The 24,689-nt window shown below is 42.1% G+C and overlaps 1 protein-coding gene across 1 annotated transcript in view; it reads right to left on the reverse strand.

Annotated features, from left to right (window-relative positions):
• Positions 1 to 24,689, reverse strand: part of LOC111955465 (sodium/hydrogen exchanger 3-like) — a 63,195-nt gene that overhangs the window by 32,789 nt on the left and 5,717 nt on the right. The window contains 7 exon segments of the mRNA XM_070436249.1: positions 3,291 to 3,380; positions 3,526 to 3,728; positions 16,734 to 16,954; positions 17,422 to 17,599; positions 18,188 to 18,266; positions 23,183 to 23,343; positions 23,552 to 23,854. Coding sequence (XP_070292350.1) covers positions 3,291 to 3,380; positions 3,526 to 3,728; positions 16,734 to 16,954; positions 17,422 to 17,599; positions 18,188 to 18,266; positions 23,183 to 23,343; positions 23,552 to 23,854 — 1,235 coding nt within the window.

Raw genomic sequence — 24,689 nt, forward strand, 5'->3', positions numbered from 1 at the left:
CACAAAGAGGGGTTTCTTCCTTTAAAGTCACGAGCTTATGTCACGATTCGTTAGTGGTAGATGTGGCATTCTGTTATTTGTACCACACTATCACAAGGGAGTTAGAAGTATCTATCGTAGTCTAACTGTGGAACAAGTTGACCACTGGTCAACTGGCTAAAAGTGAAGAGGCAGCAGTGACAGAACACACACTAGCTGAAAAAATACAGAATAGGGTAACTATTTGGTCAGAAGTCTTTGTTGTTCATCACCCCAAAGAATCAGACAACAACTACATCTCTCTAATAAATACCCAAAGTAAAGTGTTTACTTTTGTAAACTGTACTACACCACCTTTTTTATACACAAGGGGAGGCCCGGCGACAAGTCAATCACAGTCTGTCAAATGAATGACAAGGTATATAAGAGGAGAAACACACAAATAAATTAGCAGCAGGGGAGGCACAAGATTACATGCAGACTTTATAAGCACATTCGTGATGAAAAACTCTTTGTAAAGCTATGACAGTCGTGATGAAAAACTCTTTGTAAGCTAGTACAGTCGTGATGAAATACTCTTTGTAAGCTAGTACAGTCGTGATGAAAAAACTCTTTGTAAGCTAGTACAGTCGTGATGAAAAAACTCTTTGAGATAGAACACATGGAAATATTCTTATAGTGTAATAACCAACTGGTGATAATTGGCATGTACGCACACTGCTTTTGAATTAAATAGCTCCCTCTTAAGAACAGCCAGCCCAGAAGGTCTCTAGGGAAGTGGTGACACAACATACAAACAAACATTTATATGACAAAAAAATTGTACTAATCTGCCACCAAGGCAACCCCAATCATTTGCCTGGATACCGATCATTTGCCAGGGCAGACCACACAGAAAAAACCTAAAATCTACCGGGACACAAAGAACTCAACAGTAAGAATAGCACGCGCTCCAAAAACTCTGAAAATAAAAACATAATCATAACCCTGGCTCATTACACCATAGCAGTATCAAACATTTTATATTTTAGTAGCCCTTTCCTGCAGTCAAATGACCTCGTGGCCTCATGGGTGGAATGTGATTAATATAATTTCATTAATAAACATTTTTGTAATATTGCAGTCTTTTGTGATGATTATTATCAATTTAATATTGGATGTAAACTCAAAATTGAAAACATTTCAACTTTTTTTAAGCCATAACCATGTGTGTGAGGTGTATACTTTGGATTCAAAGTCATTTGTTTAAGACTACCAAGAAAACACTCTGTGACCCTATTTAGCCCCTATTTGTGATGTGCTGTACATCAAATCAATTGCATGTGCTCGATTGCTCTGAATTTGCTCACAATTGATAATTGATAATATTGGAAGAAAAAGTACAACAAATTAAAGATCTGTGCGGCCCTCTGAATGACTGTCTCAACCCAAAGTGGCCCCCTTACAAAAAAGTGAGTAACACTGCTCTAGCGCCATCATAAAATACCAAATGCCAAAAATACCAAAAGTCATGTGGAGGGCTCATGGGGAATTTATGGGGGAGGAGTTGCCCCTAGTTCAGATAGCTGATAGGCCACTAGTTTTGGGGGTTGAGGGTGTCTGAGAAGCTGAATGGGACACAATAACATCTCCTCTGAGTTATTTGACAGCCAGATGCATTTGTKTTGGGCAACCCTTCTAACCCTCTGTACTAGCTTTACTAGCTTTAGTCTGTATTTTGAGGACATGAATACCTGGTTCACCGGTTCAACTTCAGCTACAGTCTCCACGTTCTTCTAGTTTGTCAGCTAGCTAAGGAGTGGGTCCGCTAACGCCACAATATAGCCAATTTTGACTTTGTGACTGTTTTATCTAGGGAAAAACATACCCATGGGCTGTGGGTTGTGCCAGCAGAGATGGTAGAGAAAGCGAGACAACCCACTCCCATTTCACATTCCCTCACTTTTTCTAATTTGGAGAAGCGGCTTGGAAGATGGTAGTGAGTGTATGAGCTGGGAGACAGGTRTAGCTCATTCATTTGAATGGTATTCACTTTTAACATTGTAATGTGAATCAAGTCTATTTAATAAGGCTGTTTATTTAACCTTTTACTGCAGTGGGCTAAATCAGGGTCACAGAGTGTTTCTTGGTAGTCTTAAACAAATGACTTTGAATCCAAAGTATACACCTCACACACATGGTTATGGGCTTAAAAAAAGTTGAAATGTTTTCAATTTTGAGTTTACATCMCAATATTAAAMTTGATAATATACATCACAAAAGACTGCAATATTACAMAAATGTTTATTAATGAAATTATATTAAATCACATTCCACCCATGAGGCCACGAGGTCATTTGACTGCAGGAAAGGGCTACTAAAATATAAAATGTTTGATACTGCTATGGTGTAAATGAGCCAGGGTTATGATTATGTTTTTATTTTCAGAGTTTTTGGAGCGCGTGCTATTCTTACTGTTGAGTTCRTTTGTGTCCCGGTAGATTTTAGGTTTTTCTGTGTGGTCTGCCCTGGCAAATGATCTGGTATCCAGGCAAATGATTGGGGTTGCCTTGGTGGGCAGATTAGTACAATTTTCTTTGTCATATAAATGTTTGTTTGTATGTTGTGTCACCACTTCCCTAGAGACCTTCTGGGCTGGCTGTTCTTAAGAGGGAGCTATTTAATTCAAAAGCAGTGTGCAAACATGCCAATTATCACCAGTTGTGTTATTACACTACAAGAATATTATACCATGTGTGCTATCTCACAAAGAGTTTTTCATCACGACTGTACTAGCTACAAAGAGTTTTCATCACGATGTAGTAGCTTACAAAGAGTTTTTCATCACGACTGTACTAGCTTACAAAGAGTATTTCATCACGACTGTACTAGCTTACAAAGAGTTTTTCATCACGACTGTACTAGCTTACAAAGAGTTTTTCATCACGACTGTACTAGCTTACAAAGAGTATTTCATCACGACTGTACTAGCTTACAAAGAGTTTTTCCTCACGACTGTACTAGCTTAACAAAGAGTTTTTCATCACGACTTGTACTAGCTTCAAAGAGTATTTCATCACATCTGTGCTTCAAAGTCTGCATGAATCTTGCCCTGCTGCTAATTTATTTGTGTGTTCTCCTTTAATATACTTGTCATTCATTTGACAGACCTGTGATGTGACTCTGTCGCCGAGGACCTCCCCTTGTGTATAAAAAAGGTGGTGTAGTACAGTTTACAAAAAGTAAACACTTTACTTTGGGTATTTATTAGAGAGATGTTGTCTGATTCTTTGGGGTTGATGAACAACAAAGACTTCTGACCAAATAGTTACCCTATTCTGTATTTTTTCAGCTAGTGTACGTTCTGTCACTGCTGCCCTCTTCACTTTTAGCCAGTTGACCAGTGGTTTCATGGTTATTCCCTGCAACAAATAAGAAAATATAGTAAACCGGCGACAAATTATAATACGCCAGTCTGTTCAAGTGAAGACATATTACACTGGAAGAAAACAACAAATAGTGAAATATCTATGGACTGAAGTTTGAAATGTAAATGAGCTATTTTACCTGCAGCATGACAGTGAAGTACACCACTAGGAGGGTGGTGCTGATCATCATATTCTTCTCCTTGTACTTTTTCTCATCCAGCGAGACCACAAGGCCATAGGCTACTGCCCCTCGTAGGCCACCATAGCCCATCACTACCTGATCAATAAACTCCAAGGGAACCAGTCGGAATTGGTTGAGAATCCAGGTGAGAAAAAAGACCCCTGTGATATAAACACAGAGAAAGGCAGTGTGTCTGTTACATGTGCCTTGTAGTCTTCACATTTTGCTGACATAAAAAAGGATACAATTMGATTTTTTCGCTACAGATACAACCTACTTCACATTYTCAAAGTGAAATRAAATTATAGAAAATGTTCCTAATTAAATAAATAAAAAATGTCTTGATGGTGTGTGTCTTCACACCTCAGAGTTATGCCAAGTTTACATGCTATCGGAAACTCCTAGTTCTCAGTGGGAAATGAATGACCATCCAAGTTGGAATTCAAGTGGGAAACTCAGAGAAAATGTTACCCGAGTTGTGATGTTTCTCCACTGACCTTTTACCTTTTCAACCAAAAGATGACAACAAATCCCTTATCAATATGGATAATGTAGCTACTCTGACCATATTGTCAATGTTAAAGAGATTATCTGGTACTTTTGTATATTTTTTTAGCCAGTAATTCTGAAAGTAGTGCATACGAGCAAAAGTTGTCACGTTCTTTCAAAATCGAACCCAGAAGCAGACCAGGACAAGGAGCGTAGGAAGAAGGTGAGTATTTATTTACAAGTGAAAGTGAATGGGTAGATATATCCAGGTGGCGTAGCGGGCAGCGGTGGTGAGTTGATGGGAGTAAATAGGTGAATCCAATGGGGTAGCGGAATCCGACGACGACCAGGCGGGAATGGGGTAAATGATCCGGGTGAGTAACTGAAGACAAAACAAACGGAGGTAAGTTTAAGGCAAGCAATACGTAAAAAACAACAAAACAAATTCTATCCAACTTGAGGCTGATACTATGGCACAACATACTGTTCATGGCTAACGATCCGGCAGGGAATGGATGTCAGGTCCGGGCTTATGAAGAGGAGAGATGATGATCAGGACCAGGTGTGCAGATAGCTGATGGGATACAGGTGCGGGTAATCAGAACTCCCAACTGGCTACATTGCCCGGCAACCAGACAGGGTGCGTTCCAGGACGCCGGAAAAACACTCCAGGACAGAACACAGGCAAAAAACCGACTCAGGAAACGGGATTCGTGACAAAAGTGGTCCCCGGAAATTGTGTACTATGTCACATATGTGTATATGTGACCGACCGCCTTGATTCGGTCAAATGTAGATACATTTGAAATTGTGTTTTTTACATTGGATAAAAGCAGACACACAGAGCTACAAAATGGTATAGCATACACTGCATTTGAGCAACAATGGGAAGTAATTCTGTTTTGAAAGTTGATAAACTTTTAACTTCACTTTTGAGAAAATGGACTTTGAATGTTTTGGTTACCTACTGGAGACCTCTTTGTCTACACCCATTCAGTATCGTTCACACCCTCTTAAGCTTTATCACCACCCATCTCTTTAAGGGTTGATCCGAGTTCTGTCCTAACAACAACAGTCAAGCACTCAAGCTAACTGGCTAACATGACAGAACCGTTCACTGACCATTTTACTCACCCTAGCAGAGCTGGTTAGGCTGTTTTTATGTTATCCAAAGTGTTGATGATTGCAACTGTGCTGCTGGCAACAATTTGCGCTTTTTTGCCAACGTTTACTAACACCGGCCATATTCAACAGGTGTTGAGTGTTCGTAAATTCGTCACTTATTCTGCGCTCTGGCACACTCTGACGAGTGCTCTGAAATCGGAGTAGATAGCTAGAGCGAATTTACCAACTACGCCTATCAACAGTTGTCACAGTGACAATCTATTGAAATGATTACTTGCATAGTGGAGTCTTTTGTTAAGACATAGCTAGCTAGCTAAACAAGGAACCATAATCCCAATTCATGATATTACTACCCTGCATGAATCTGCAACCAGGTTCAATGTTAGCTAGCTAAATTAGGCTATAACTAGCAAAGCAAATGGCTCAGATACGAATAATAAGATCATACACGTAACGTGAGTGAGCCAGTTAGCTAACGTTAGCTAGCTARCTAACACTACACTTTGAAATGAAAACGACTGTCAAAATTAGAAACGTGTAATATGTAGCTAGCTAGACCATCTTATCTTAGCAATGTTAGACAGGATTACCTACACATACTGACCAGCTCATATAGACAGAAGCGTGGTATATGGCAGACCAATCTGAACTCATCTCTCAGCATGTCGAGCCCACTCATTATCTCAGCCAATCATGGCTAGCGGGAAGGTTGCTGTCTTTCTGTAGCTAAACAAACTAGGCTTGTAATTTAACACATTTTATTTGTATTTACAGATGGCATACAAGTTTCTGCTATTAAGGCACATGCAGGTTCACATGTTCCAGAGGGCATTTCTTAAAAATTTTAAATAAACGCTTTTTAATTTAAAAAAACGTTTACGTTCAAATGGGGGCTCTCTTGTGAAGTGGTGACCCGCGATATATGCCTAGTTTCCTGAAACGAGTCAAATATGTGCACCACGTCATTCATTGCTCTTTCTCGCTTTGCTGTGGGGGCCTGATGTGCCTCTTTCTAGCATTCACTCATATGGTGAGGGACTGAATCTCATTGGTTCAACTCAAATTGCTTGGGGCCTGGCCCAYGTGGGCGAAAATGTATGGAAAATGGAGCTGCACAGCTTCCATAAAAACAGTACTTTTCAAACTAGGGATTTCGTGGCTAATTGAGGTTAAACATTAATTCTGCTCATAGATTATGCATATATGAACTACACATTGACACATCCAGCCCAAAGCGCGAGGTTTAAAAAATACCTAGTAGTCGCCAAAGTTCCAGAGCATAAAGCAAGCTAGCTAACTTTATTATGAGCAATGTTAGCGAGCTTATCAAGCTAGCTAAAATATTATTGGTTGAAGAATTGTTCCAACTTCAAAAGCACTTGAACACAATCATGTCRGACTTCCCACTTCCCAGTTTCCCATTTCCCACTTGAAGCAAACATTAAAGCTTGATGGAAGCACCGTTGGAAGCCATTACAACTATGAAGCATTTTTAATACGATTCTTTTAGGGCAACTTTTAGGGAAACATATATTTGTTGTTTTTGTCCAAAATGCTCAAGCTCAGTAAATTAGTTTAAGAATCATTGATGGACAGCAATATTAAAATCTCTGATTTCGAAGCAAATTTAAGTCAGGACTGAGACTAGACCACTCAGGATCACTCAATACCTCTTGGAAACCCATTCTGGTGTGTCTTTGGTATTAAAATGTGTGTAATCATCCAGCAAAAAATAACTACATCCCAGTGTTAAGTTTTCATTAAACTGAGGCTGATTTTCCTCTAACTTTTCACCCAGGCTTTGCTTCTTTCATATTTCTTTAGATCCTAACAAACTCCCCAGTCCCTGCCGGTGACAAGCATACTCATAACATGATGCTGCCACCGCAATAATTGAATTGACAGTGGGTTCTCTTTCAAATTACATTTTGTATTTCACAATGGGATTTCATTCCCGGAATTCCCATAACTTGAAGTAACCAAATCACAAAACATCTTTTGCAAAACAGACCGGAAAAACAGTGAATAGGGTGCGCCCTCATCCTGCCTGAAAAAGCCACTCTCCCGCACACTGACAATTTTAGTTTCTCTTTCTCATTGAAGACAATTCTTGCTCTATTCTACTGTGACTGGTTCTCTGTTTCTCCACTTAAAAGTTCACAGGGCTTATCGCTGCCAAACGTGAAACTTCGGACCCAGTTGTGAGGAAGAGTAGTAACCGTATTACTTGTAGAAATGTACTTTTCTACCTTTGCTAGCTGGCTTCACCACTAGCTATTGGGACTCAGTTAGCCCACACTGCGTTGTTCATGCTAACTTGGCTAGCATGCTGCAAGGCAAGATAMCCAGGTTATTCTACCTGCAACACGGTAGTACTGTGTAAATCTCTTTACCTCGGTCCCCCTCCTGCTAGGTAGCTACATTGCGAGCTAGTGTGACTCGGTTAGCCCAACCTGCAAGTTAAGCTAACTCGGCTAGCTCGCTGCAAGCCAAGCTAACCTTGCAACTCTACCTGCAACATGACAGCATTGGTGATGTAGAAGTCTTCTTTCTGCCTCTGTCAACCTCTGGCTAGCTAGCTAGTGTGACTCAGCTAGCCCACGCTGCAAGGCCCAGGCTAACTCAGCTAGCTAGCTGCAAGGCAAGCGAACCACGCAATTCTACCTGCAACACTGTAGCATTGCTAGCTTTCCCCTCGCCTAGTTTTAACCTGTGTTAAATCACTGGTACTAACTAGACCATCGACCCAGATCTTCAAGTCGTGGGAGTAGGCTAACCTGAAGGCTAATGCTATCCTAGCTCAACCCCTTCAGCTAGCACTGAGCTAGCTACAGTACATCTCCAAGTAGCTGCTAGCTAGCTAACACGTTTCAGCCTCATTGCTATAGCATTCTCGACTGTGCAAATCACTACTAGCCCTCAGCCGCAAAGCTTTTTTCTTCACACTGGCTACCGCTACCCCTACCCAAAACGAGCTTAGCTCAGGACATGAATTACCACGTTATTGTGCTTTCGGTTCTACAATTGCTAGGAAGGATTATCACCTTCTGTGCATCATGTGCTTGGGAGGGAAACATGCCAAGGTGGCACTCAAGGACTGAGTCCTACAAGTGCTGCAAGTCGCTAACTGAGGCAAAACGGGCCTCTTTCTCGGTAGCCTGGTTCGCCTCTGAGCCACTAGCGGGAGCTGTAGCTCTGCCCCCCACAACCAGCTGGGACGAGATCATGGATAGCCTCAATTCCTCCCTCTATCAGTCCGACGATCCCCTCTCGGGGAAGGCAAACTAGGGGAAAATGAGGAAGATGGCGAGATTAACCTCGCCAGTCTCTTTGAGGCTTCACCTGACATGGAGGTCGACCAGGTCCCACCCTCTCAGTCTTTTAGATGGGACAGCCTCGAAGACAGAAGATGCCATTCCTCCACTGGAGTTTGGGTTCTTCGATGTCTGTAGGCGAGCCGCGACCAGATCGAGTGGCCGGATCCCCTGGGGAACAGAAACCGAGAAAGGAATCTGTACGATGGGAGGAGACTTTCCACTAGTGCAGACCCAGTAAAGTAACTGCTACCTGCAGTTGCAGGTTGCCTACGGTAAGCTAAGAGCTTGTGGGATAATCCCCTTACTGAAAAAGTGCTGGCTAAGCGCTTCCGAGCTTAGACATGCACAACATGGAGGAATCCAGGCTCTCTTAAAAGCCGATTGACGCAATGTGACGCAGTTGCTGAGCCTCCGGAGGCCAAATCAAGCTCTGTATGTCGATGCCATGCGCCTCCCAAATTTTCTCACAATACGGAGGGCGCCGTATAGCTCCGCATTGACATGATCGGTTGACGGTAGATGCTGGAGGTACGTCCTGTATAAACACAAACTCACTTCCTTGACAACAAACACGGAGAACTTTGACAAAAGGCTATCAGAGCAAGTTTGCAAATATAGACATCTCCTTGAAAGAGATCAGGGAGGTAATGGGAATGGAAGGGGAATCTTGCCACAAGAAGTGGAGGCAGTCGCAAGCAAGCCCGTAAAGCAAAAATATATATATTTACGGTCGAAGTGGAGATACAGGTGGGAAAACGGTGCTGCCTTTTTATTTCATGCTATCTTGGCTGAACTCCTATGTCAAGCACCGAGAATCCGACTCCAACCGAGAAACCGACTCCAACATCTCAGAAGAGGTATTGTCTTTTTGTTTAGCCAGCTGCTCTAATAGCTGACTGGCTATAGAGATTAGTCCTAAATCACTATGAGTGGTGCACTTTAAGTTGTGCAGACCAAGTGACACTCCACTCTGTGAAGCGCAAGAAGTACGAATGCCCTGATTTCTGCRGAGGACGCATCACCATAAATGCTGTATGGCCACTGCGATTGCCGGAATCTCCATGAATCAGCTTTAAAGTGGCACCATCTCTGGCTAACCACCTCTACCCCTCGCRCCTTATAGGTACCACTACTGACGCCTCACTCCCTGATAAGATGGATCGCTTTACCGCCTCCATTTTCCAGAAACCATACAAAGCCTCAGCCCAGTCTGTCAGAAGAGCTCTCAACGAGACCTTTTATTTGATGGCTTACCTGACTGAACTATTGGAGGAGGTGGGGAGATGGCTGCATTCAGATTCCCTAAACCCAGAGGATTGGGAAGAGATCTGGAATATCACAGACCTCACCCTCCGTGTCTCCCGCACTGCTATCCAAAGCTGTGGTCATACCATGACCTTAGCAGTAGTAGGCGAAAGGGCCCTTTGGTTAAGCCTATTCAGCTTAACAGACAAAGAAAAGGTAGACCTCCTCTTCGAGCCCACTGTCACGACATACGGCAGAAGTGTGAAATGCGTAAACCAGAAGGCGAAGACTTTAACTTCTGCCTGCCCCACAAACCCGGGCCTCATGGCAGCCTGTTGATCAATGCATCTCGTCCCTGCCACCCGGCTGGCCTTAGGGGATCTAGGGCGCAGTCCTTACGCCAGCGGAAGATAATGCGCAAAGCAGACTGCTCCCTGCCCTATCCTCTCTCTTCAGGTTTTAACGTCCCTCCCCACTACACGTTTTGCAACACTGGGGAGGCACGGGGACATTAGGTTATGACTATTCTCTGTGCTGCATCCCACTTCACGTCCTTGCTGACTCGAGAAAAGGAGGAGACACATTTTTCCCCAGAGTGTCTCCCCTCCCTCAGGCTCTCCACCCCAGTGCCTTTTTGGGTTCCCAGCCAGGGGCAGCTGTCATCATGTCTGCCCTCCCTCCGGTCTCTTTGACCTGGTTTARGAAGTCAGACTGCCATTAGCCATCTTCCTGTGAACCCTTTTTCTCCTCTTGCCATAGGGATGTTTTTTTGCCTCTTTTCGCACAGAAACAATCTCAGCCATGCTAATCCAGAACCGCGCCGCCCCGGCTTCACTGCTAGGGGCACCATCTCTCCGTATGTTCTGGCAGAGGAACCTTAAACCCTGACCCCCTCTAATCGGGATTAGGGTTCAAATCAAATCTTATTTGCCACATGCACCAAATACAACAGTTGTAGACGTTACCRCAAAATGCTTACTTACAAGCCCTTTCCCAACAATGCAGAGTTAAAAAGTAAGAACAAAAAAGATTGCTCAATAGAAAAATAGTTACAATAATGAGGCTATACACTGGTACCAAGGCAATGTGCAAGGGTACTAGGTAGTTGAGGTAATATGTGCATGTAGGTAGGGGTAAAAGTTACTAGGCAATCAGGATACATAGTAGCAGCAGCACATGTAAAGAGTGTCAGTGTAGTATGTGTGGTTAGAGTTTGCATAGAACCCGTGCAAGAAAGTCAGTGCAAAAAAACGAAAGAAAGGGGTGGGTCAAAGTAAATAGTCAGGGTAGCCATTTGATGAACTGTTCAGCAGTCTTATGGCTTGGAGGTAGAAGCTGTTGAGTAGCCTTTTAGTCCAAGACTTGGCGCTCCGGTACCGCATGCTTTGTGGTAGCAGAGAGAACAGTCTTTGACTTGGGTGGCAGGAGTTCTTGACAATTTTGAGGGCCTTCCTCTGACCGCCTGGTATAAAGGTCCTGGATGGCAGGGAGCTTGGCCCCAGGGATGTACTAGGACGGACGCACTACCATCTGTAGCGCCATGTGGTCGGATGCCGAGCAGTTGCTATACCAAGACTTCATCGAAGCACTTATTTATGAAGCCGGTGACTGATGTGGTAAACACATCAATGCGCTCGGATGAATCCCGGGAACATATTCCGGTCTGTGCTAGCAAAACAGTCCTGTAGCTTAGCATCCGCTTCATCGGATCACTTCACTATTGAGCACATCACTGGTACTTCCGTATTGAGTTTTTGCTTGTAAGCAAGAATCAGGAGGATAGAGTTATGGTCATGTTTCCCGAATGGAGGGCGAGGGAGAGCTTTGTATGCATCTCTGTATGTGGAGTAAATGTGTTATAGTTTTTTCCCCCTCTRGTTGCACAGGTGACATTAAGAAAACTGAATATCAGTTTTCCTCCATTAAAATCACCGGCCGCTAGGAGCGCCGCCTCTGGATGAGCTTATGGCCCTATACAGTTTGCTTATGGCCCTATACAGCTCATTGAGTGTGGTCTTAGTGCCAGCATCAGTTTGTGTTGTCATGACAGTCCTGTGTGTATCACAATGGGTCAGATCAGCTTGGCAATGGCTGACAATAACCAGACCCTATTCCACCTGTAAAGGGTGGGGTTGACACCTCCACACCCGGTCGTAAATTAAGCAGGAGAAGACTCTCTCTCTACCCTCCAGTATTGGCTAAAGGAATGTCCAATTGTCTCCAGAGACATTTGCCCGCCCAAAAGTCTAATATCCAAAAAGTGGATAATGGAACAATAATTATAACATAAAGAATGTGGGGAAAGGTCAGTGGGGAGATATAGAACACTAATGTCATATTGTTTTTCATTTTGTGATGTCATTAAAAACTGTATGGACGAAAAACTAACTTAGAAAGGAAACCCCCTTTATCTGTCAAGTTTCCATCCAATACGTTGTGCATAGGATATTTAAATTGAAAATAATATTTTTGTTAAGATAGGAATGTAAATTTAGGAGTCATAAGAGAAGTTCTAATCATATCCTTTGCACATTAAGTAGCCACGCCCTGAGTGAGGTCCTTTTTGACCAAAGTGCTTGAAAGGACTGGCTAAGAAGTAACATATCAGACCAGGAAACATGAGGTGTTAGCTACATGTTAGAAATGGTTGAAACTGAACCTCAATATGAGGTGAAGAAATAAACTCACCTTCCTTTAGACCAGAGAGACGAAGAACTGCAGCTCATGTCCATCGTGCTGGCAACACTAGCTGCAGTAACCCATGGGGAGGGGTTCACACACGAACAATCAGAGAGAGAGCATATTATTCTGGCCCTGATGGCACAAAATAATCAAAGGTCCGACTGCACAGAGATGCTTGGGAAAAGGGTCACAACGGAGGACCAGTGTGTGTGTGTGTTTCAGGGGGAGGGAGTGTATCTGATCTCCATCACATATGACTTGACAATGGTCAATCAGATCTCCCCATTTTTGCAAGCCTTCTCAAACAGTTGCAACTGTATATGCATTTGTAAATCAAGTCCTTCGTTGAGTTGGGCTTAGGATGGAACAACTGCCTAGCATCTAACCTTAGGGTTCTTTGTGGGGGAAAGTGTGTGTGTGTGTGTGTGTGTGTGTGTGTGTGTGTGTGTGTGTGTGTGTGTGTGTGTGTGTGTGTGTGTGTGTGTGTGTGTGTGTGTGTGTGTGTGTGTGTGTGCGTGCSTGTGTGGATATATTTCACGCACAATTCCAGTGGGTCAGAAGTTTATATACACTTAAGATGACTGTGCCTTTAAACAGCTTGGAAAATTCCATAAAATTATGTCATGCTTTAGAAGCTTCTGATAGGCTAATTGACATCATGAGTCAATTGGAGGTGTACCTGTGGATATATTTCAAGGCCACCCTTCAAACTCAGTGCATCATTGCTTGACATCATGGGAAAATCTAAAGAAATCAGCAAAAGATTGTGAACCTCCACAAGTCTGGTTCATCCTTGGGAGCAATTTCCAAATGCTTGAAGGTACCACGTTCATCTGTACAAACAATAGTACGCAAGTAAAAACACAATGGGACCACACAGCTGTCATAATGCTCAGGAAGGAGACACATTCTGTCTCCTAGAGATGAACGTACTTTGGTGCGAAAAGTGCTATTGAATCCCAGAACAGCAGCAAAGGACCTTGTGAAGATGCTGGAGGACACAGGTACAAAAGTATCTATATCCACAGTAAAAACGAGTCCTATATCGACATAACCTGAAAGGGCTCTCAGCAAGGAAGAAGCCAATGCTCCAAAACCGCCATAAAAAAGTAAGACTACGGTTGGCAACTGCACATGGGGACAAAGATTGTACTTTTTGGAGAAATGTCCTCTGGTCTGATGAAACACAAATAGAACTGTTTTGCCATAATGACCATCGTTATGTTTGGAGGAAAAAGGGGGAGGCTTGCAAGCCAAAGAACACCATCCCAACCGTGAAGCACGGGGGTGGCAGCATCATGTTGTGGGGGGTGCTTTGCTGCAGGAGGGACTGGTGCACTTCACAAAATAGATGGCATCATGAGGACGGAAAATTAGGTGGATATATTGAAGCAACATCTCAAGACATCAGTCAGGAAGTTAAAGCTTGGTCGCAAATGGGTCTTCCAAATGGACAATGACCCCAAGCATACCTCCAAAGTTGTGGCAAAATGGTTTAAGGACAACAAAGTCAAGGTATTGGAGTGGCCATCACAAAGCCCTGACGTTAATCTTTTAGAAAATTTGTGGGTAGAACTGAAAAGGCGTGTGCGAGCAATGAGGCCTACAAACCTGACTCAGTTACATCAGCTCTGTCAGGAGGAATGGGACAAAATTCACCCAACTTATTGTGGGAAGCTTGTGGAAGGCTACCCGGAACGTTTGACCCAAGTTAAACAATTGAAAGGCAATGTTACCAAATACTTATTGAGTGTATGTAAACTTCTGATCCACTGGGAATGTGATGAAAGAAATAAAAGCTGAAATAAATAATTCTCTCTACAAATATTCTGACATTTCACATTCTTAAAATAGAGTGGTGATCCTAACTGACCTAAGACAGGCAATTTTTACGAGGATTAAATGTCAGGAATTGTGAAAAACTGAGTTTATTAAATGTATTTGGCTAAGGCGCATGTAAACTTCCGACTTCAACTGTACACCATCACAATAAAGCCATTATTTATTTTAGGCAGGACTAAAGTAACATTATGATATGAAGAAAATGTATTTCAGAATAACAGAATGTGAGTTGGCCTACTGTATGTTATCTGGCTATGCACCATGCCATAGGCTGTAGGCTTGGTCATTTAGCAGACAATATATGCTTATAAATTCCATTACATAATGTTATAGTAAGAATAATATAATTGAATTTAGCTGAATAAAATAGAAAGGATATTTCTCCCATTCAAGAGCGAGAGTGCGCACATATGAAGTGGCTACGTTGAGTGTAAAAGTGATAATTTGAAACAAGCTCTATATGCTAGATTTAGAGTTATTTGGCTTTACTTGTGAATGATACAAATCATAGATGCCTTAGAAATCAAAAGATATATTGGCTGCATGATGCGACTATAGGCTATTGATCATTTGAGAAAGTTGCAAAAAAAAGCTTGCGTTCTGTTCCTTCCCTCATTCTGTTCTTTCATCAAGTGATCATATTTTCACCCATCAGACTATTCTCAATTTCATCTTGTCTTAACTAATATGTAAAATTAGTTTAGATTTAGAATGGCCCATTATTAAATGGGCAAGAACAGGGGAAAGACAAAAACAGACGTCATCTGTATGCACTGGAATAGCAAATAGAGGCCACCTTCCCGCCAGTACGTTTTTCATTCATGCCAGGTAGGCTACTCCGGTAATTTCGCTAAGCAACAGGTGATATGCCGCCAAACTCTGTATGCCATGGGCTCACCAACCCTGTTCCTGCAGCTACCCAGTGCTTAATTTGGGAAACCAAGTGAAGGATGTTCGGGAACATCCATAGTAATATGATTTCACAAAAAAAACATATTTAACTGTTGACAGCCCATCTTTCTGCGCGCTGGAAACTCATGGTGGTGAGATATTCGGTAGCTAAAGGCAATGTTTCAGCCTATTAATTATGAGGAGAAAAAAATGCACTATTATTAGTGTACTCAAAATCTAATACAAATTCAATATAATTGTAGGCTAAATTTGTTTCATTTTAGGAAAGACCAATTATTTACCAAAGATATCTTAAATCAGTATTTTGGGGGGTTTTCTGCCATGTGCAATATTCAGTATGCTATGTATTGTTTAACTGCGAAATCATTATTTTAATTCTGGGATTTTTTCAGCTTGGGCTCATATATAGGCCAATGCTTATACTTAATCTCTAATATGCATCTGGTGTTTTGAAATAATCATCACCTTTGAAAGCKCTGTCCATTTTGTTGTGTTAGGCTTTGAAACAACATCCACAATGACCATGTTTTCCCCTTGTTCTCCGCATTTTCGTGGTTTCCAATTGATAGTTACAGTCTTGTCTCATCGCTGCAACTTCCGTACGGACTCGGGAGAGGCGAAGGTCGAGAGCTGTGTGTCCTCCGAAACACAACAACCCAACCAAGCCGCACTGCTTCTTGACACAATGCCCACTTAACCCGGAAGCCAGCAGCACCAATGTGTCGGAGGAAACACCGTACACCTGGCTACTGTGTCAGCGTGCACTGCGCCCGGCCCACCACAGGAGTCGCTAGTGCGCGATGGGAAAAGGAAATCTCTGCCGACCATGCCCTCCCCTAACCCGGACGATGCTGGGCCAATTGTGCGCCGCCCCATTGGTCTCCCGGTCGCGGCCGGCTGTGACAGAACCTGGACTCGAACTCAGAACCTCTAGTGGCACAGCTAGCAACTGCTATGCAGTGCCTTAGACTGTGCCTTCCACTCAGTTTCAACCGGTTGTTGAACTTCTTTCTTCAAATTGATCAATCCCAGTGATGTGAGTTAAGTGTTTCATGTGATTTTCGATTGCATTTGGTTAGGGGGACAATAGAGCCCTGAGTATCAGGCCATTAGCGACCTGATGATCGTTAGCGAGTTGGGTACTACCAACGCATTTCCAGAGTGCATAAGAGGAGATTACTGTGACTCAACGGTCACGTAGAATTTGACTGAGGTCATGACTCATGACTGCCGGTGTGGCGGTAATATGGTCACCGCAACTGCCCTAGCCAGGCACATCGGTTTGTGTGTGTCAAGAACTGCAACGCTGCTGGGTTTTTCATGCTCAACAGTTTCCCGTGTGTATCAAGAATTGTCCACCACCCAAAGGACATCCAGCCAACTCGACACGACTGTGGGAAGCATTGGAGTCAACATGGGCCAGCATCCCTATGGAACGCTTTCGACACCTTGTAGAGTCCGTGCCTCGACGAATTTAAGCTGTTCTGAGGGAAAAGAATCTCCATTGATTCCTCCGCTCACAAAATAATACTAAAGATTATGACCCAAACTCACCTATGAACCTGAACACAAAGATGAAGAGGAGTGTGAGGAAGATAAAGGCTGTGTTCCACACCCATATAGACGGATCTATGGCCGTGATGCCGAGGAAGACGAAGATGATGGTCTCTGAGCCATTTGCGAACACCTTCATTACGTATCGTACCGTGCTGACTGACCTCTCGTCCATATTGGCATTGATATACTTCTGACAGCAGACGCCATAGAACGTACACCTATGGCACAGCAAGAAAAGGGTCATGTCACTTAGAATAGACTAAAACGCAGTAGGTACTGTATATAATGGTATGTAGAGAGCTCTGCCATAGTCGACCAGAGTCAACCTCAAGGCTCATACATGGCTCAAACATACATTCTTAGAAAAAAGGCTTCTTCGGCTGTCTCCAAAGTAGAACCCTTTATGCTTCCACGTAGAATATTTTTGGGTTCTATGTAGAACCTTCTGTGAAAGGTTTCTACCTGGAACCCAAAAAGGGTTATACTATGGGRACAGCTGAAGAACTCTTAGGTTCTAGGTAGTACACACTTAGAAAAAAAGGAGCTATGTAACTGAAATACATATTGTATCTAAAAACCAAGCCAAGTTAAGTGGAAATATCATGTTAGATTTTCAATGGAAACCCCCTTAATGGAAAGGTTGTAAAAGTCCTAATAAATCAACATAACACTCAGAAGGACTTACGAAAGGATAGAAGACAATGAGAGCATCTCGGCTGTGAGGTAACAGAGGTAGCCCAGGACGAAGACGAAGCCTGGCTCGATAATCTGGATGTTCTTGGTGCATCTGGTCAAGATCGAGATCAGCAGAGCAAAGATAACGCCAACCAGGGAGCCTCCGAGCGCCACCACCAAGAACGAGGCTACACAGGGCGGAGGAGGAAGCGAGAGGAGGGTGATGCGAGAGAAAAAGGGGAAACAGGGTGAAAGAAGAGGAAGAAGTGAGACAGAATGACATATGGAGAGGCAAACAGGGAACAAAGATACTTGTTTCATGAATAAATACAAAAAAATAAATGTTCCTGGAGAGCCGCAGGTGCTGCAGGATTTTGTCCCAACTAGGCATCCCTACCTGACCAACTGAGCTAATTGATCAGTTCAGTGACTGCCTAACTTCAACAAACCTGGTCTTTCAGGTCGGTTAAATCAAAAACAGCTCTCCAGGACCAGGGCTGCCTACCCTTGGGTTAGATAGATTACATACTCGATTACTTGTTGCATTATCCTAGCAGTTTGCTTCAAGTTGGCACAAGAAGCTGTCGCTGTTGACTACGTGACAGGGCTCTATTTGTTGGCCTGAAAATCAAACACTGCGTCCCAAATGGCACCCTATTCCCCACATAGGGCTCTCGTAAAGAGTACTGCACAATGGGCCATGGTCAAAAGAAGTGAACTACAAAAGGAATAGGGTGCCATTTGGGACGTTACCAAGGTGTGACGCTCTTACGTACTTATGCCTTTGATGATCTCTACAGCGTCGATTTTTGCCCCTCCAAGCGACACAAATGCATTAAACACATTGAACAGCACCTGARGGAACATGGGAATAAAGATGACCGGTCTGTGGTGGGGAGGTTAAGCAACCAAATCCATTGAACATTACGTTATTTAATGTTACAATTCATTTAATAAATTGTGTAGTGTAATCCATTAGATTACAGCTGTATTATTGGTCTATTTGTATGTGATTGATGTTGTTATGTCGACCTACAGACAGACAGCATTCCCAGAAGTAAATCATGTGACTGACTGGTGCACTTCAGTAAAGGTGCCGTGTCTTGTGTATAGCTTTTGCACTTCATTTGTCAGGTTTAGGTTTCCCCTGATGAATAGCACTACATTTGGAACTCATCATAATTCTTATTTAACACATTACAAAAAGTGATGTAAATGTTTTTGCCAAAAAAACTGGAGTGTAAACATTAAGCCTGTGTCCCAAATGGCACCCCTATTCCATGTGAAAGGCATTATCAGACTTACCCTAYGCACGTGCGTAACAGGATTTGCGTGTGTGGCTTTAATCTCAAATTTAAATCTCAGAAAATACACCCACTGGGTGGCCTACCAATTTGATCAGTGAGTATTTAAAGCAATCCCTTTAAATACGGAATGTGATCTGAACAACATTAGAATTTAGCCTATGGAGAAGGCGTTCAGAATGGAGATCAATGAAAGATAGCCATCAAAACATGTTTATCTTTAGTTTCAGAATCCATGCATAGATTTAAAAGCAGTGATATGTAACTGTATGCTGAGGGAAGTTTTCATGAACCCCGCACATGGAAAAATCTGGTTTTCCACAACAACAAAAAAAGTAAAATGTTAATATAGAAAATTGCCATATTCAGGTCTTCAACCCATGGTAATGTTGGAAAATTAGCATATAATTATAATAGGGAGAATAGTGTACAATAGTATACCCTGGCCTATTGGTTGCCCTGACCATGGATCTGTGTGAATGTTGAATCAACATTGTTTCAATATAAATTTGTCACATGTATTGTGACGTGGAATCTACGTGTAAAACACATGGATTTGCAAAAAGTCAACCAGTACTTTTTCATCATTCAACATAGACAAACAGATCTTTGATGTTATATCCGCTATCAGAAAAAATACGCTGGGCAGAACCTCCTACTGGAAAGTTGATCTACAGCTATCCCTATGGTCTACCACCCAGGGTTTTAACCTAGCCCTGCTCTGCCCTGCTTAGCTTTGACATTTGTCACTGACTACTACCAATGTGCTATTGTGAGAATGATTGAGAGATCTCCACTAAATAGATTCACTGTTGCTATCAAAGTCATTCGAAAGGGTTGGTTTAACAGAGCAAATAATAATAATAATAAATGTAACTTTAATAGCGCTTTTCATAAAAAAGCGCAAAATATCAGAAACTGGCAACCAGGTGAAATATAAAAGCTGGTACTGTGTCCAGATGCATAAACAAAAACATTAGCCAGCTAGCTAGCCAAGCCAAAAAGGGTTGACCTGTCAGTCAATCTGCAATATACAGTATATGCAATAAAAACTCATCAAAATTGTAAATGTTGGTTCCAAAAACAATGGATAAAAACATTAGGAAAATAACTAAATATGTACACATTTACAAGAGCTCTGTCTCGGCTGCTACCAAAGCAGCATGGCAACTCCTTCAAATGAAATGTATCCATACTTTATACACTGAGTGTACAAAACATTAGAAACACCAGTTCTTTCCATGACATAGACTGACCAGGTGAAAGATATGATCCCATATTGATGTCACCTGTTACATTCACTTCAATCAGTGTAGATGAAGGGGAGGAGACAGGTTAAAGAAGGATGTTTAAGCCTTGAGACATGGATTGTGTATGTGTGCCATTCAGAGGGTGAATGGATAAGACACCATATTTCAGTGCCTTTGAACAGGGCATGGTAGTACACGCTTAGAAAAGGTAGGACATAGAACCCTTATGGGTTCCATCTGGAACCAATAGGGTTATACCTGGAACCAAAAAATGGTTCCCCCTCCTATGGGGACAGCCAAATAACCCTTTTAGGTTCTAAATAGCACCTTTTATTCTAAGAGTGTAGGTGCCAGGCACACCGGTTTGAGTGTGTCAAGAACTGCAATGCTGCTGGGTTTTTCACGCTCAACCGTTTCTGTGTATCAAGAATGGTCCACCACCCAAAGGGAACRCTTTTGACACCTTGTAGAATTGATGATAAAAAGATTGTGGGGGCTGTTTTGTTAGACTTCAATGYGGCTTTTGACATGATGGATCATAGTCTGCTGCTGTGGAAATCCTTTCCCTCTCTCCCTCTCCCTCTGCCTCCCTCACCTTGGCAGCATTTAATGGGATCCATAATAAATACAAATTATATTTCAACCCACGATAAATAAAGACATTTAAAAAAAGACAATACATACAGGCCTAGGCTTTCATAGCGTTTGTTGTAGTTCAAGTTTAATCTCAGGTTAATCATGTAATATGTCTCCGTCCTCAATAAAAATATCTAAGTTAAAGAATAGGACTAACTTAATTTAAAGTTTGATTTCTTTTAGTGCAATTCTTTAACTTCAATTTTTGGTTGAGATGGAGACATGAATCCTACATATCATTTATTAATTTGTACGACAAACTGGATTATTTAATTGTTTTTGATTATCAACGCAACCAAATATCAACATTTGAAGAGATGCTTAATCCTATTCTTTAACTTTTGTTTTTGGTTTAGTTGGAGACGTAATCTGACATATTATTTGTTAACTGCGACAACTTAGGCTATTTACTGCATTGCAAAAGTGAAATTGAATTTTGTTTGTTGTCAACACAACCAAACACCAACATTTGAAGAGAATGCATCTTCTGTGCCACTGACTTAGCCTGCTTTAATTCCATTTTTTCTACAAATGACTAATTGATTGTTGGATTCAATCTTCATCTCAAATATCCAAGCATTAGAGACAGTCTCTTAGATTTAGTACTTGTTTGCATTGTCACAAACACATTCAATATTACTTTTGTAATACAGTAAATAGGGTAAAGTTAAGGCAAATAATGTAACAGCATTTATTCAACCTTAAAGTGGTTAACATCCATGGCCACATTGAGGTTACTGTAACTAAATGTCCTCGTGTTATCATAGAACGATTCGTGTTCAAGATAGCATGAAAAGGTTGCAGGTCTGTATTGATCTTCACATGCTATAATAATCTGAGCAAAATCTCGAACAGCATTGATGACTTGCACTATGTACTTTTAATGTGCACTGCATTCGGAAAGCACTCAGACCCCTTGACTTTTCCACATTTTGTTAGGTTTACAGACTTATTTTAAAGGAATTTAATATAAATATAAATCTCAATCTACACACAATACCCTCATAGTGACAAAGCAAAAACAGGTTTATATAGACAGGTGTGTGCCTTTCCAAATCATGTCCAATCAATTTAATGACCACAGGTGGACTCCAAGTTGTAGAAACATCTCAAGGATGATCAAGGAAACAGGATGCACCTGAGCTCAATTTCGAGTCTCATAGTAAAGGGTCTGAATACTTATGTAAATATGATATAATTTTTAAAATTTGTAATATATTTGCAAACATTTCTAAAAACCTGTTTTCGCTTTGTCATTATGGGTATTGTGTGTAGATTGCTGAGGATTTGTATTTTTTATTTAATCCATTTTAGACTAAGGCTCGTAACGTAACAAAATGTGGAAAAAGTCAAGGGGTCTGAAACTTTCGGAATGCACTGATCTCAACTGCAATCCAGAGTCATTTGATTGTTTCTAGATGAAGCACATTGAAAACACATTATGCTGTGTATAAATAAAACTATTCAGACATTGTATTCCCATTTGAAAGGCACAGTGATGAACATTTAGATGATACCTTAAACCAAATAACGGACAGTTTTTCCTATTGGAAATTAAGTTGTACACATTAGGAATTCAACAAACTTATTTTGGAGTTTGGGTGAATAAAGGTTTAAAGTCTCGTTGATGAACGTCTCAACCAAATGTCCACCTTGAAATGAAGTGATGTTCCCAGTGGGGTTGCGCGGCCGGTATTGCGCCATGCCTCAGGTTTCAAACTGTTACGGCTTGGTCTGCGCTCCATAATGATTTAATTAGCCTACATGTCATTGTTTCCCCCATTGAAATATGATGAACTACTACTAGTGATCTTGGCAACAACAACACGGATGTTGCGTTTACAGATTTAGCAAATGGAATGAAAGGAATGACACAAACTGGCAGGCTACCGAACTGAAGGGAACCGGATTCAAAGTAGTGCACTGTATACGATAGGAACAGGGAATATTCAAATAGTATTTTGAGAAAGTCCAATTCACACAAATTCCTAGACGGCAAAGTACGGCTGGGATATTGTCATTATCAGCGTAGTAACAACACCCCCAACTTTTCATTTTGCCATTGGGGTGGAAGGAAAATGTGTATGTTTTAAAAGCAAATTCCTTTCAATTCTATACATTTTTCCATGGGGTGGAGAGACATATTTCAGTTTTGTGCGAGCTAATCTGTCCCTGGCAGATTCGTACCCATTTTGGCCGATGTCCTTATGTGTGTTCATGTGATATCTGAGTGACTCAAACATTACAACAAAACCAATGGGGTGAAAAACGTTAGCTAACATGGGCTAGTTGATCAACTGTCATCAATAGCTCTTTAAGGTCAGCAATGACTGACATAAGAGTAAAACTGTTGAAGCACTGCCAAATTACTAAATTGCAGCTTGTGTATTCTACTATTACACTTTTCAAGAAGAGTAAGTTGAAAGCCCTACTGAGTTCCCCCCMAAAAWWWAAAAAATAAAATGTAGGCTTCATTCCGTATTGACACAGTTCTTGGTCAGCATGGCTGACATAGKGAAAAGGGTACAATTTGTGACGCAGCCTAATAAGGATAAATGCGGATGAAGATAGTGAGACYGACCACTGTGACGCCGTCGTTGAGAAGGGACTCCCCAAACACCAGGATGTACAGGACCTCGTTGACATGGACCTCCTCAAACACGGCAATCACAGCCACGGGGTCCACAGCAGCAATYAGACTCCCAAACAACAGCAACTGCAGAAGGCCAATGTCAATACCACCTACAGAGGCCCAGGGTAAAAGGTGTTATGATCTCAGACCTTTCATCTACCTTACACATTAACTCTGATTGAGGACCTCAGAAATGCCCATTTCAATCATCGGAAAACTATAGAAGAACCCATATTTTATGTTGATCTGCTCTACGGCCCCCCTGGTCAAAAGTAGTGCACTATAATAGGAATTTGGGACACACATTGGCTGCCTTACCAATGGCCCCGCCCAACCAGCACCCCCAAAGGGCGAGTCCCAAAGTGGCAGCGTTCCAGCAGGTGCCAATAACTGCGTAAACCAGGATGGAGCCCAAGTTGCTGAAAAACAGCTTGTTGGGCATTGAGTAGCCCGAGTCCAGGACGATCTGAGGCAGCAGGTAGTAGAAGAAGATGAAGGGCTGCAGCCTGAAGGTCTGCACCTTGTCTGCCCYRTAGATGATGCCGCCCAGGACCCAACCGATGCAAATGAGGAGGCCGCTCTCCGGGATYACACTGGTCAGGCTGGGGTTCAGCTGGAACACTGTTGGTGAAGAGAGAGCGAGACAAGGACAAAAGAGACAAATTCAGAGATACGTAGAGTGAATGAAAGATAMAGAGGGTCAGAAAGTTGAATGATAACAGGGACAAAGCACTTTCAGACTCATATGTGCACTACTTAACCATCTTAAGATGTCTGTGTTCCGTCTTACCTATGTTACTCTGTCTATCCATTGATCATTTATACTCTGTGTGTTTCTCTTATAATTAAACTAKATTTGTAAGGTTGTGCGTGCATGCTATGTTTAGTCATCCACTGTAGGCAATCTACTTGTGTGCTATAACTGCTGGTACATTGGTTATTGCATGGAAAAAGCTATTGTTACGGTGTTACCCACTGTTTAGACAAATATGGTGATGCATTTGCTCTGGATAGTAAGTGACTTTGAAAATCGGCAAAAGAAAACAARGGAAATATATTAGCTAYAAAACAACGCRGSATGTCAGAAGGCTCCGYAACATCAGGTRGAGAACGGTCTGGAATTGACCAATGGGAACACTTAATGGCATAGACAACACCGTTCAATCRAGAGCGTCTAACCTATAGCAGAGCGCWTTGGAYACACCCACTCCTTTCGAGACAWCCACTACTCTGAGACCAGTCCAGGACRCAGCTACTTATACTTGTTGACAACACTGACGAGGGCTATAGTTGCCAGACAGTAGTAGAATTATGTTGAGCCTATTTATGGCCCAAATGCGATACAAAACACAGCTTTCATTCTCACTGGATGATATTGCCTGCTCCCTTCGATCTGTCTGATGTTTACAATTGACCTCAAATCCTATTATTCCCCTCTTTGTCCTGTACTCTTACA

Source organism: Salvelinus sp. IW2-2015, linkage group LG31 (genome assembly GCF_002910315.2).
Source record: "Salvelinus sp. IW2-2015 linkage group LG31, ASM291031v2, whole genome shotgun sequence".
NCBI classification, from domain to species: Eukaryota; Metazoa; Chordata; class Actinopteri; order Salmoniformes; family Salmonidae; genus Salvelinus; species Salvelinus sp. IW2-2015.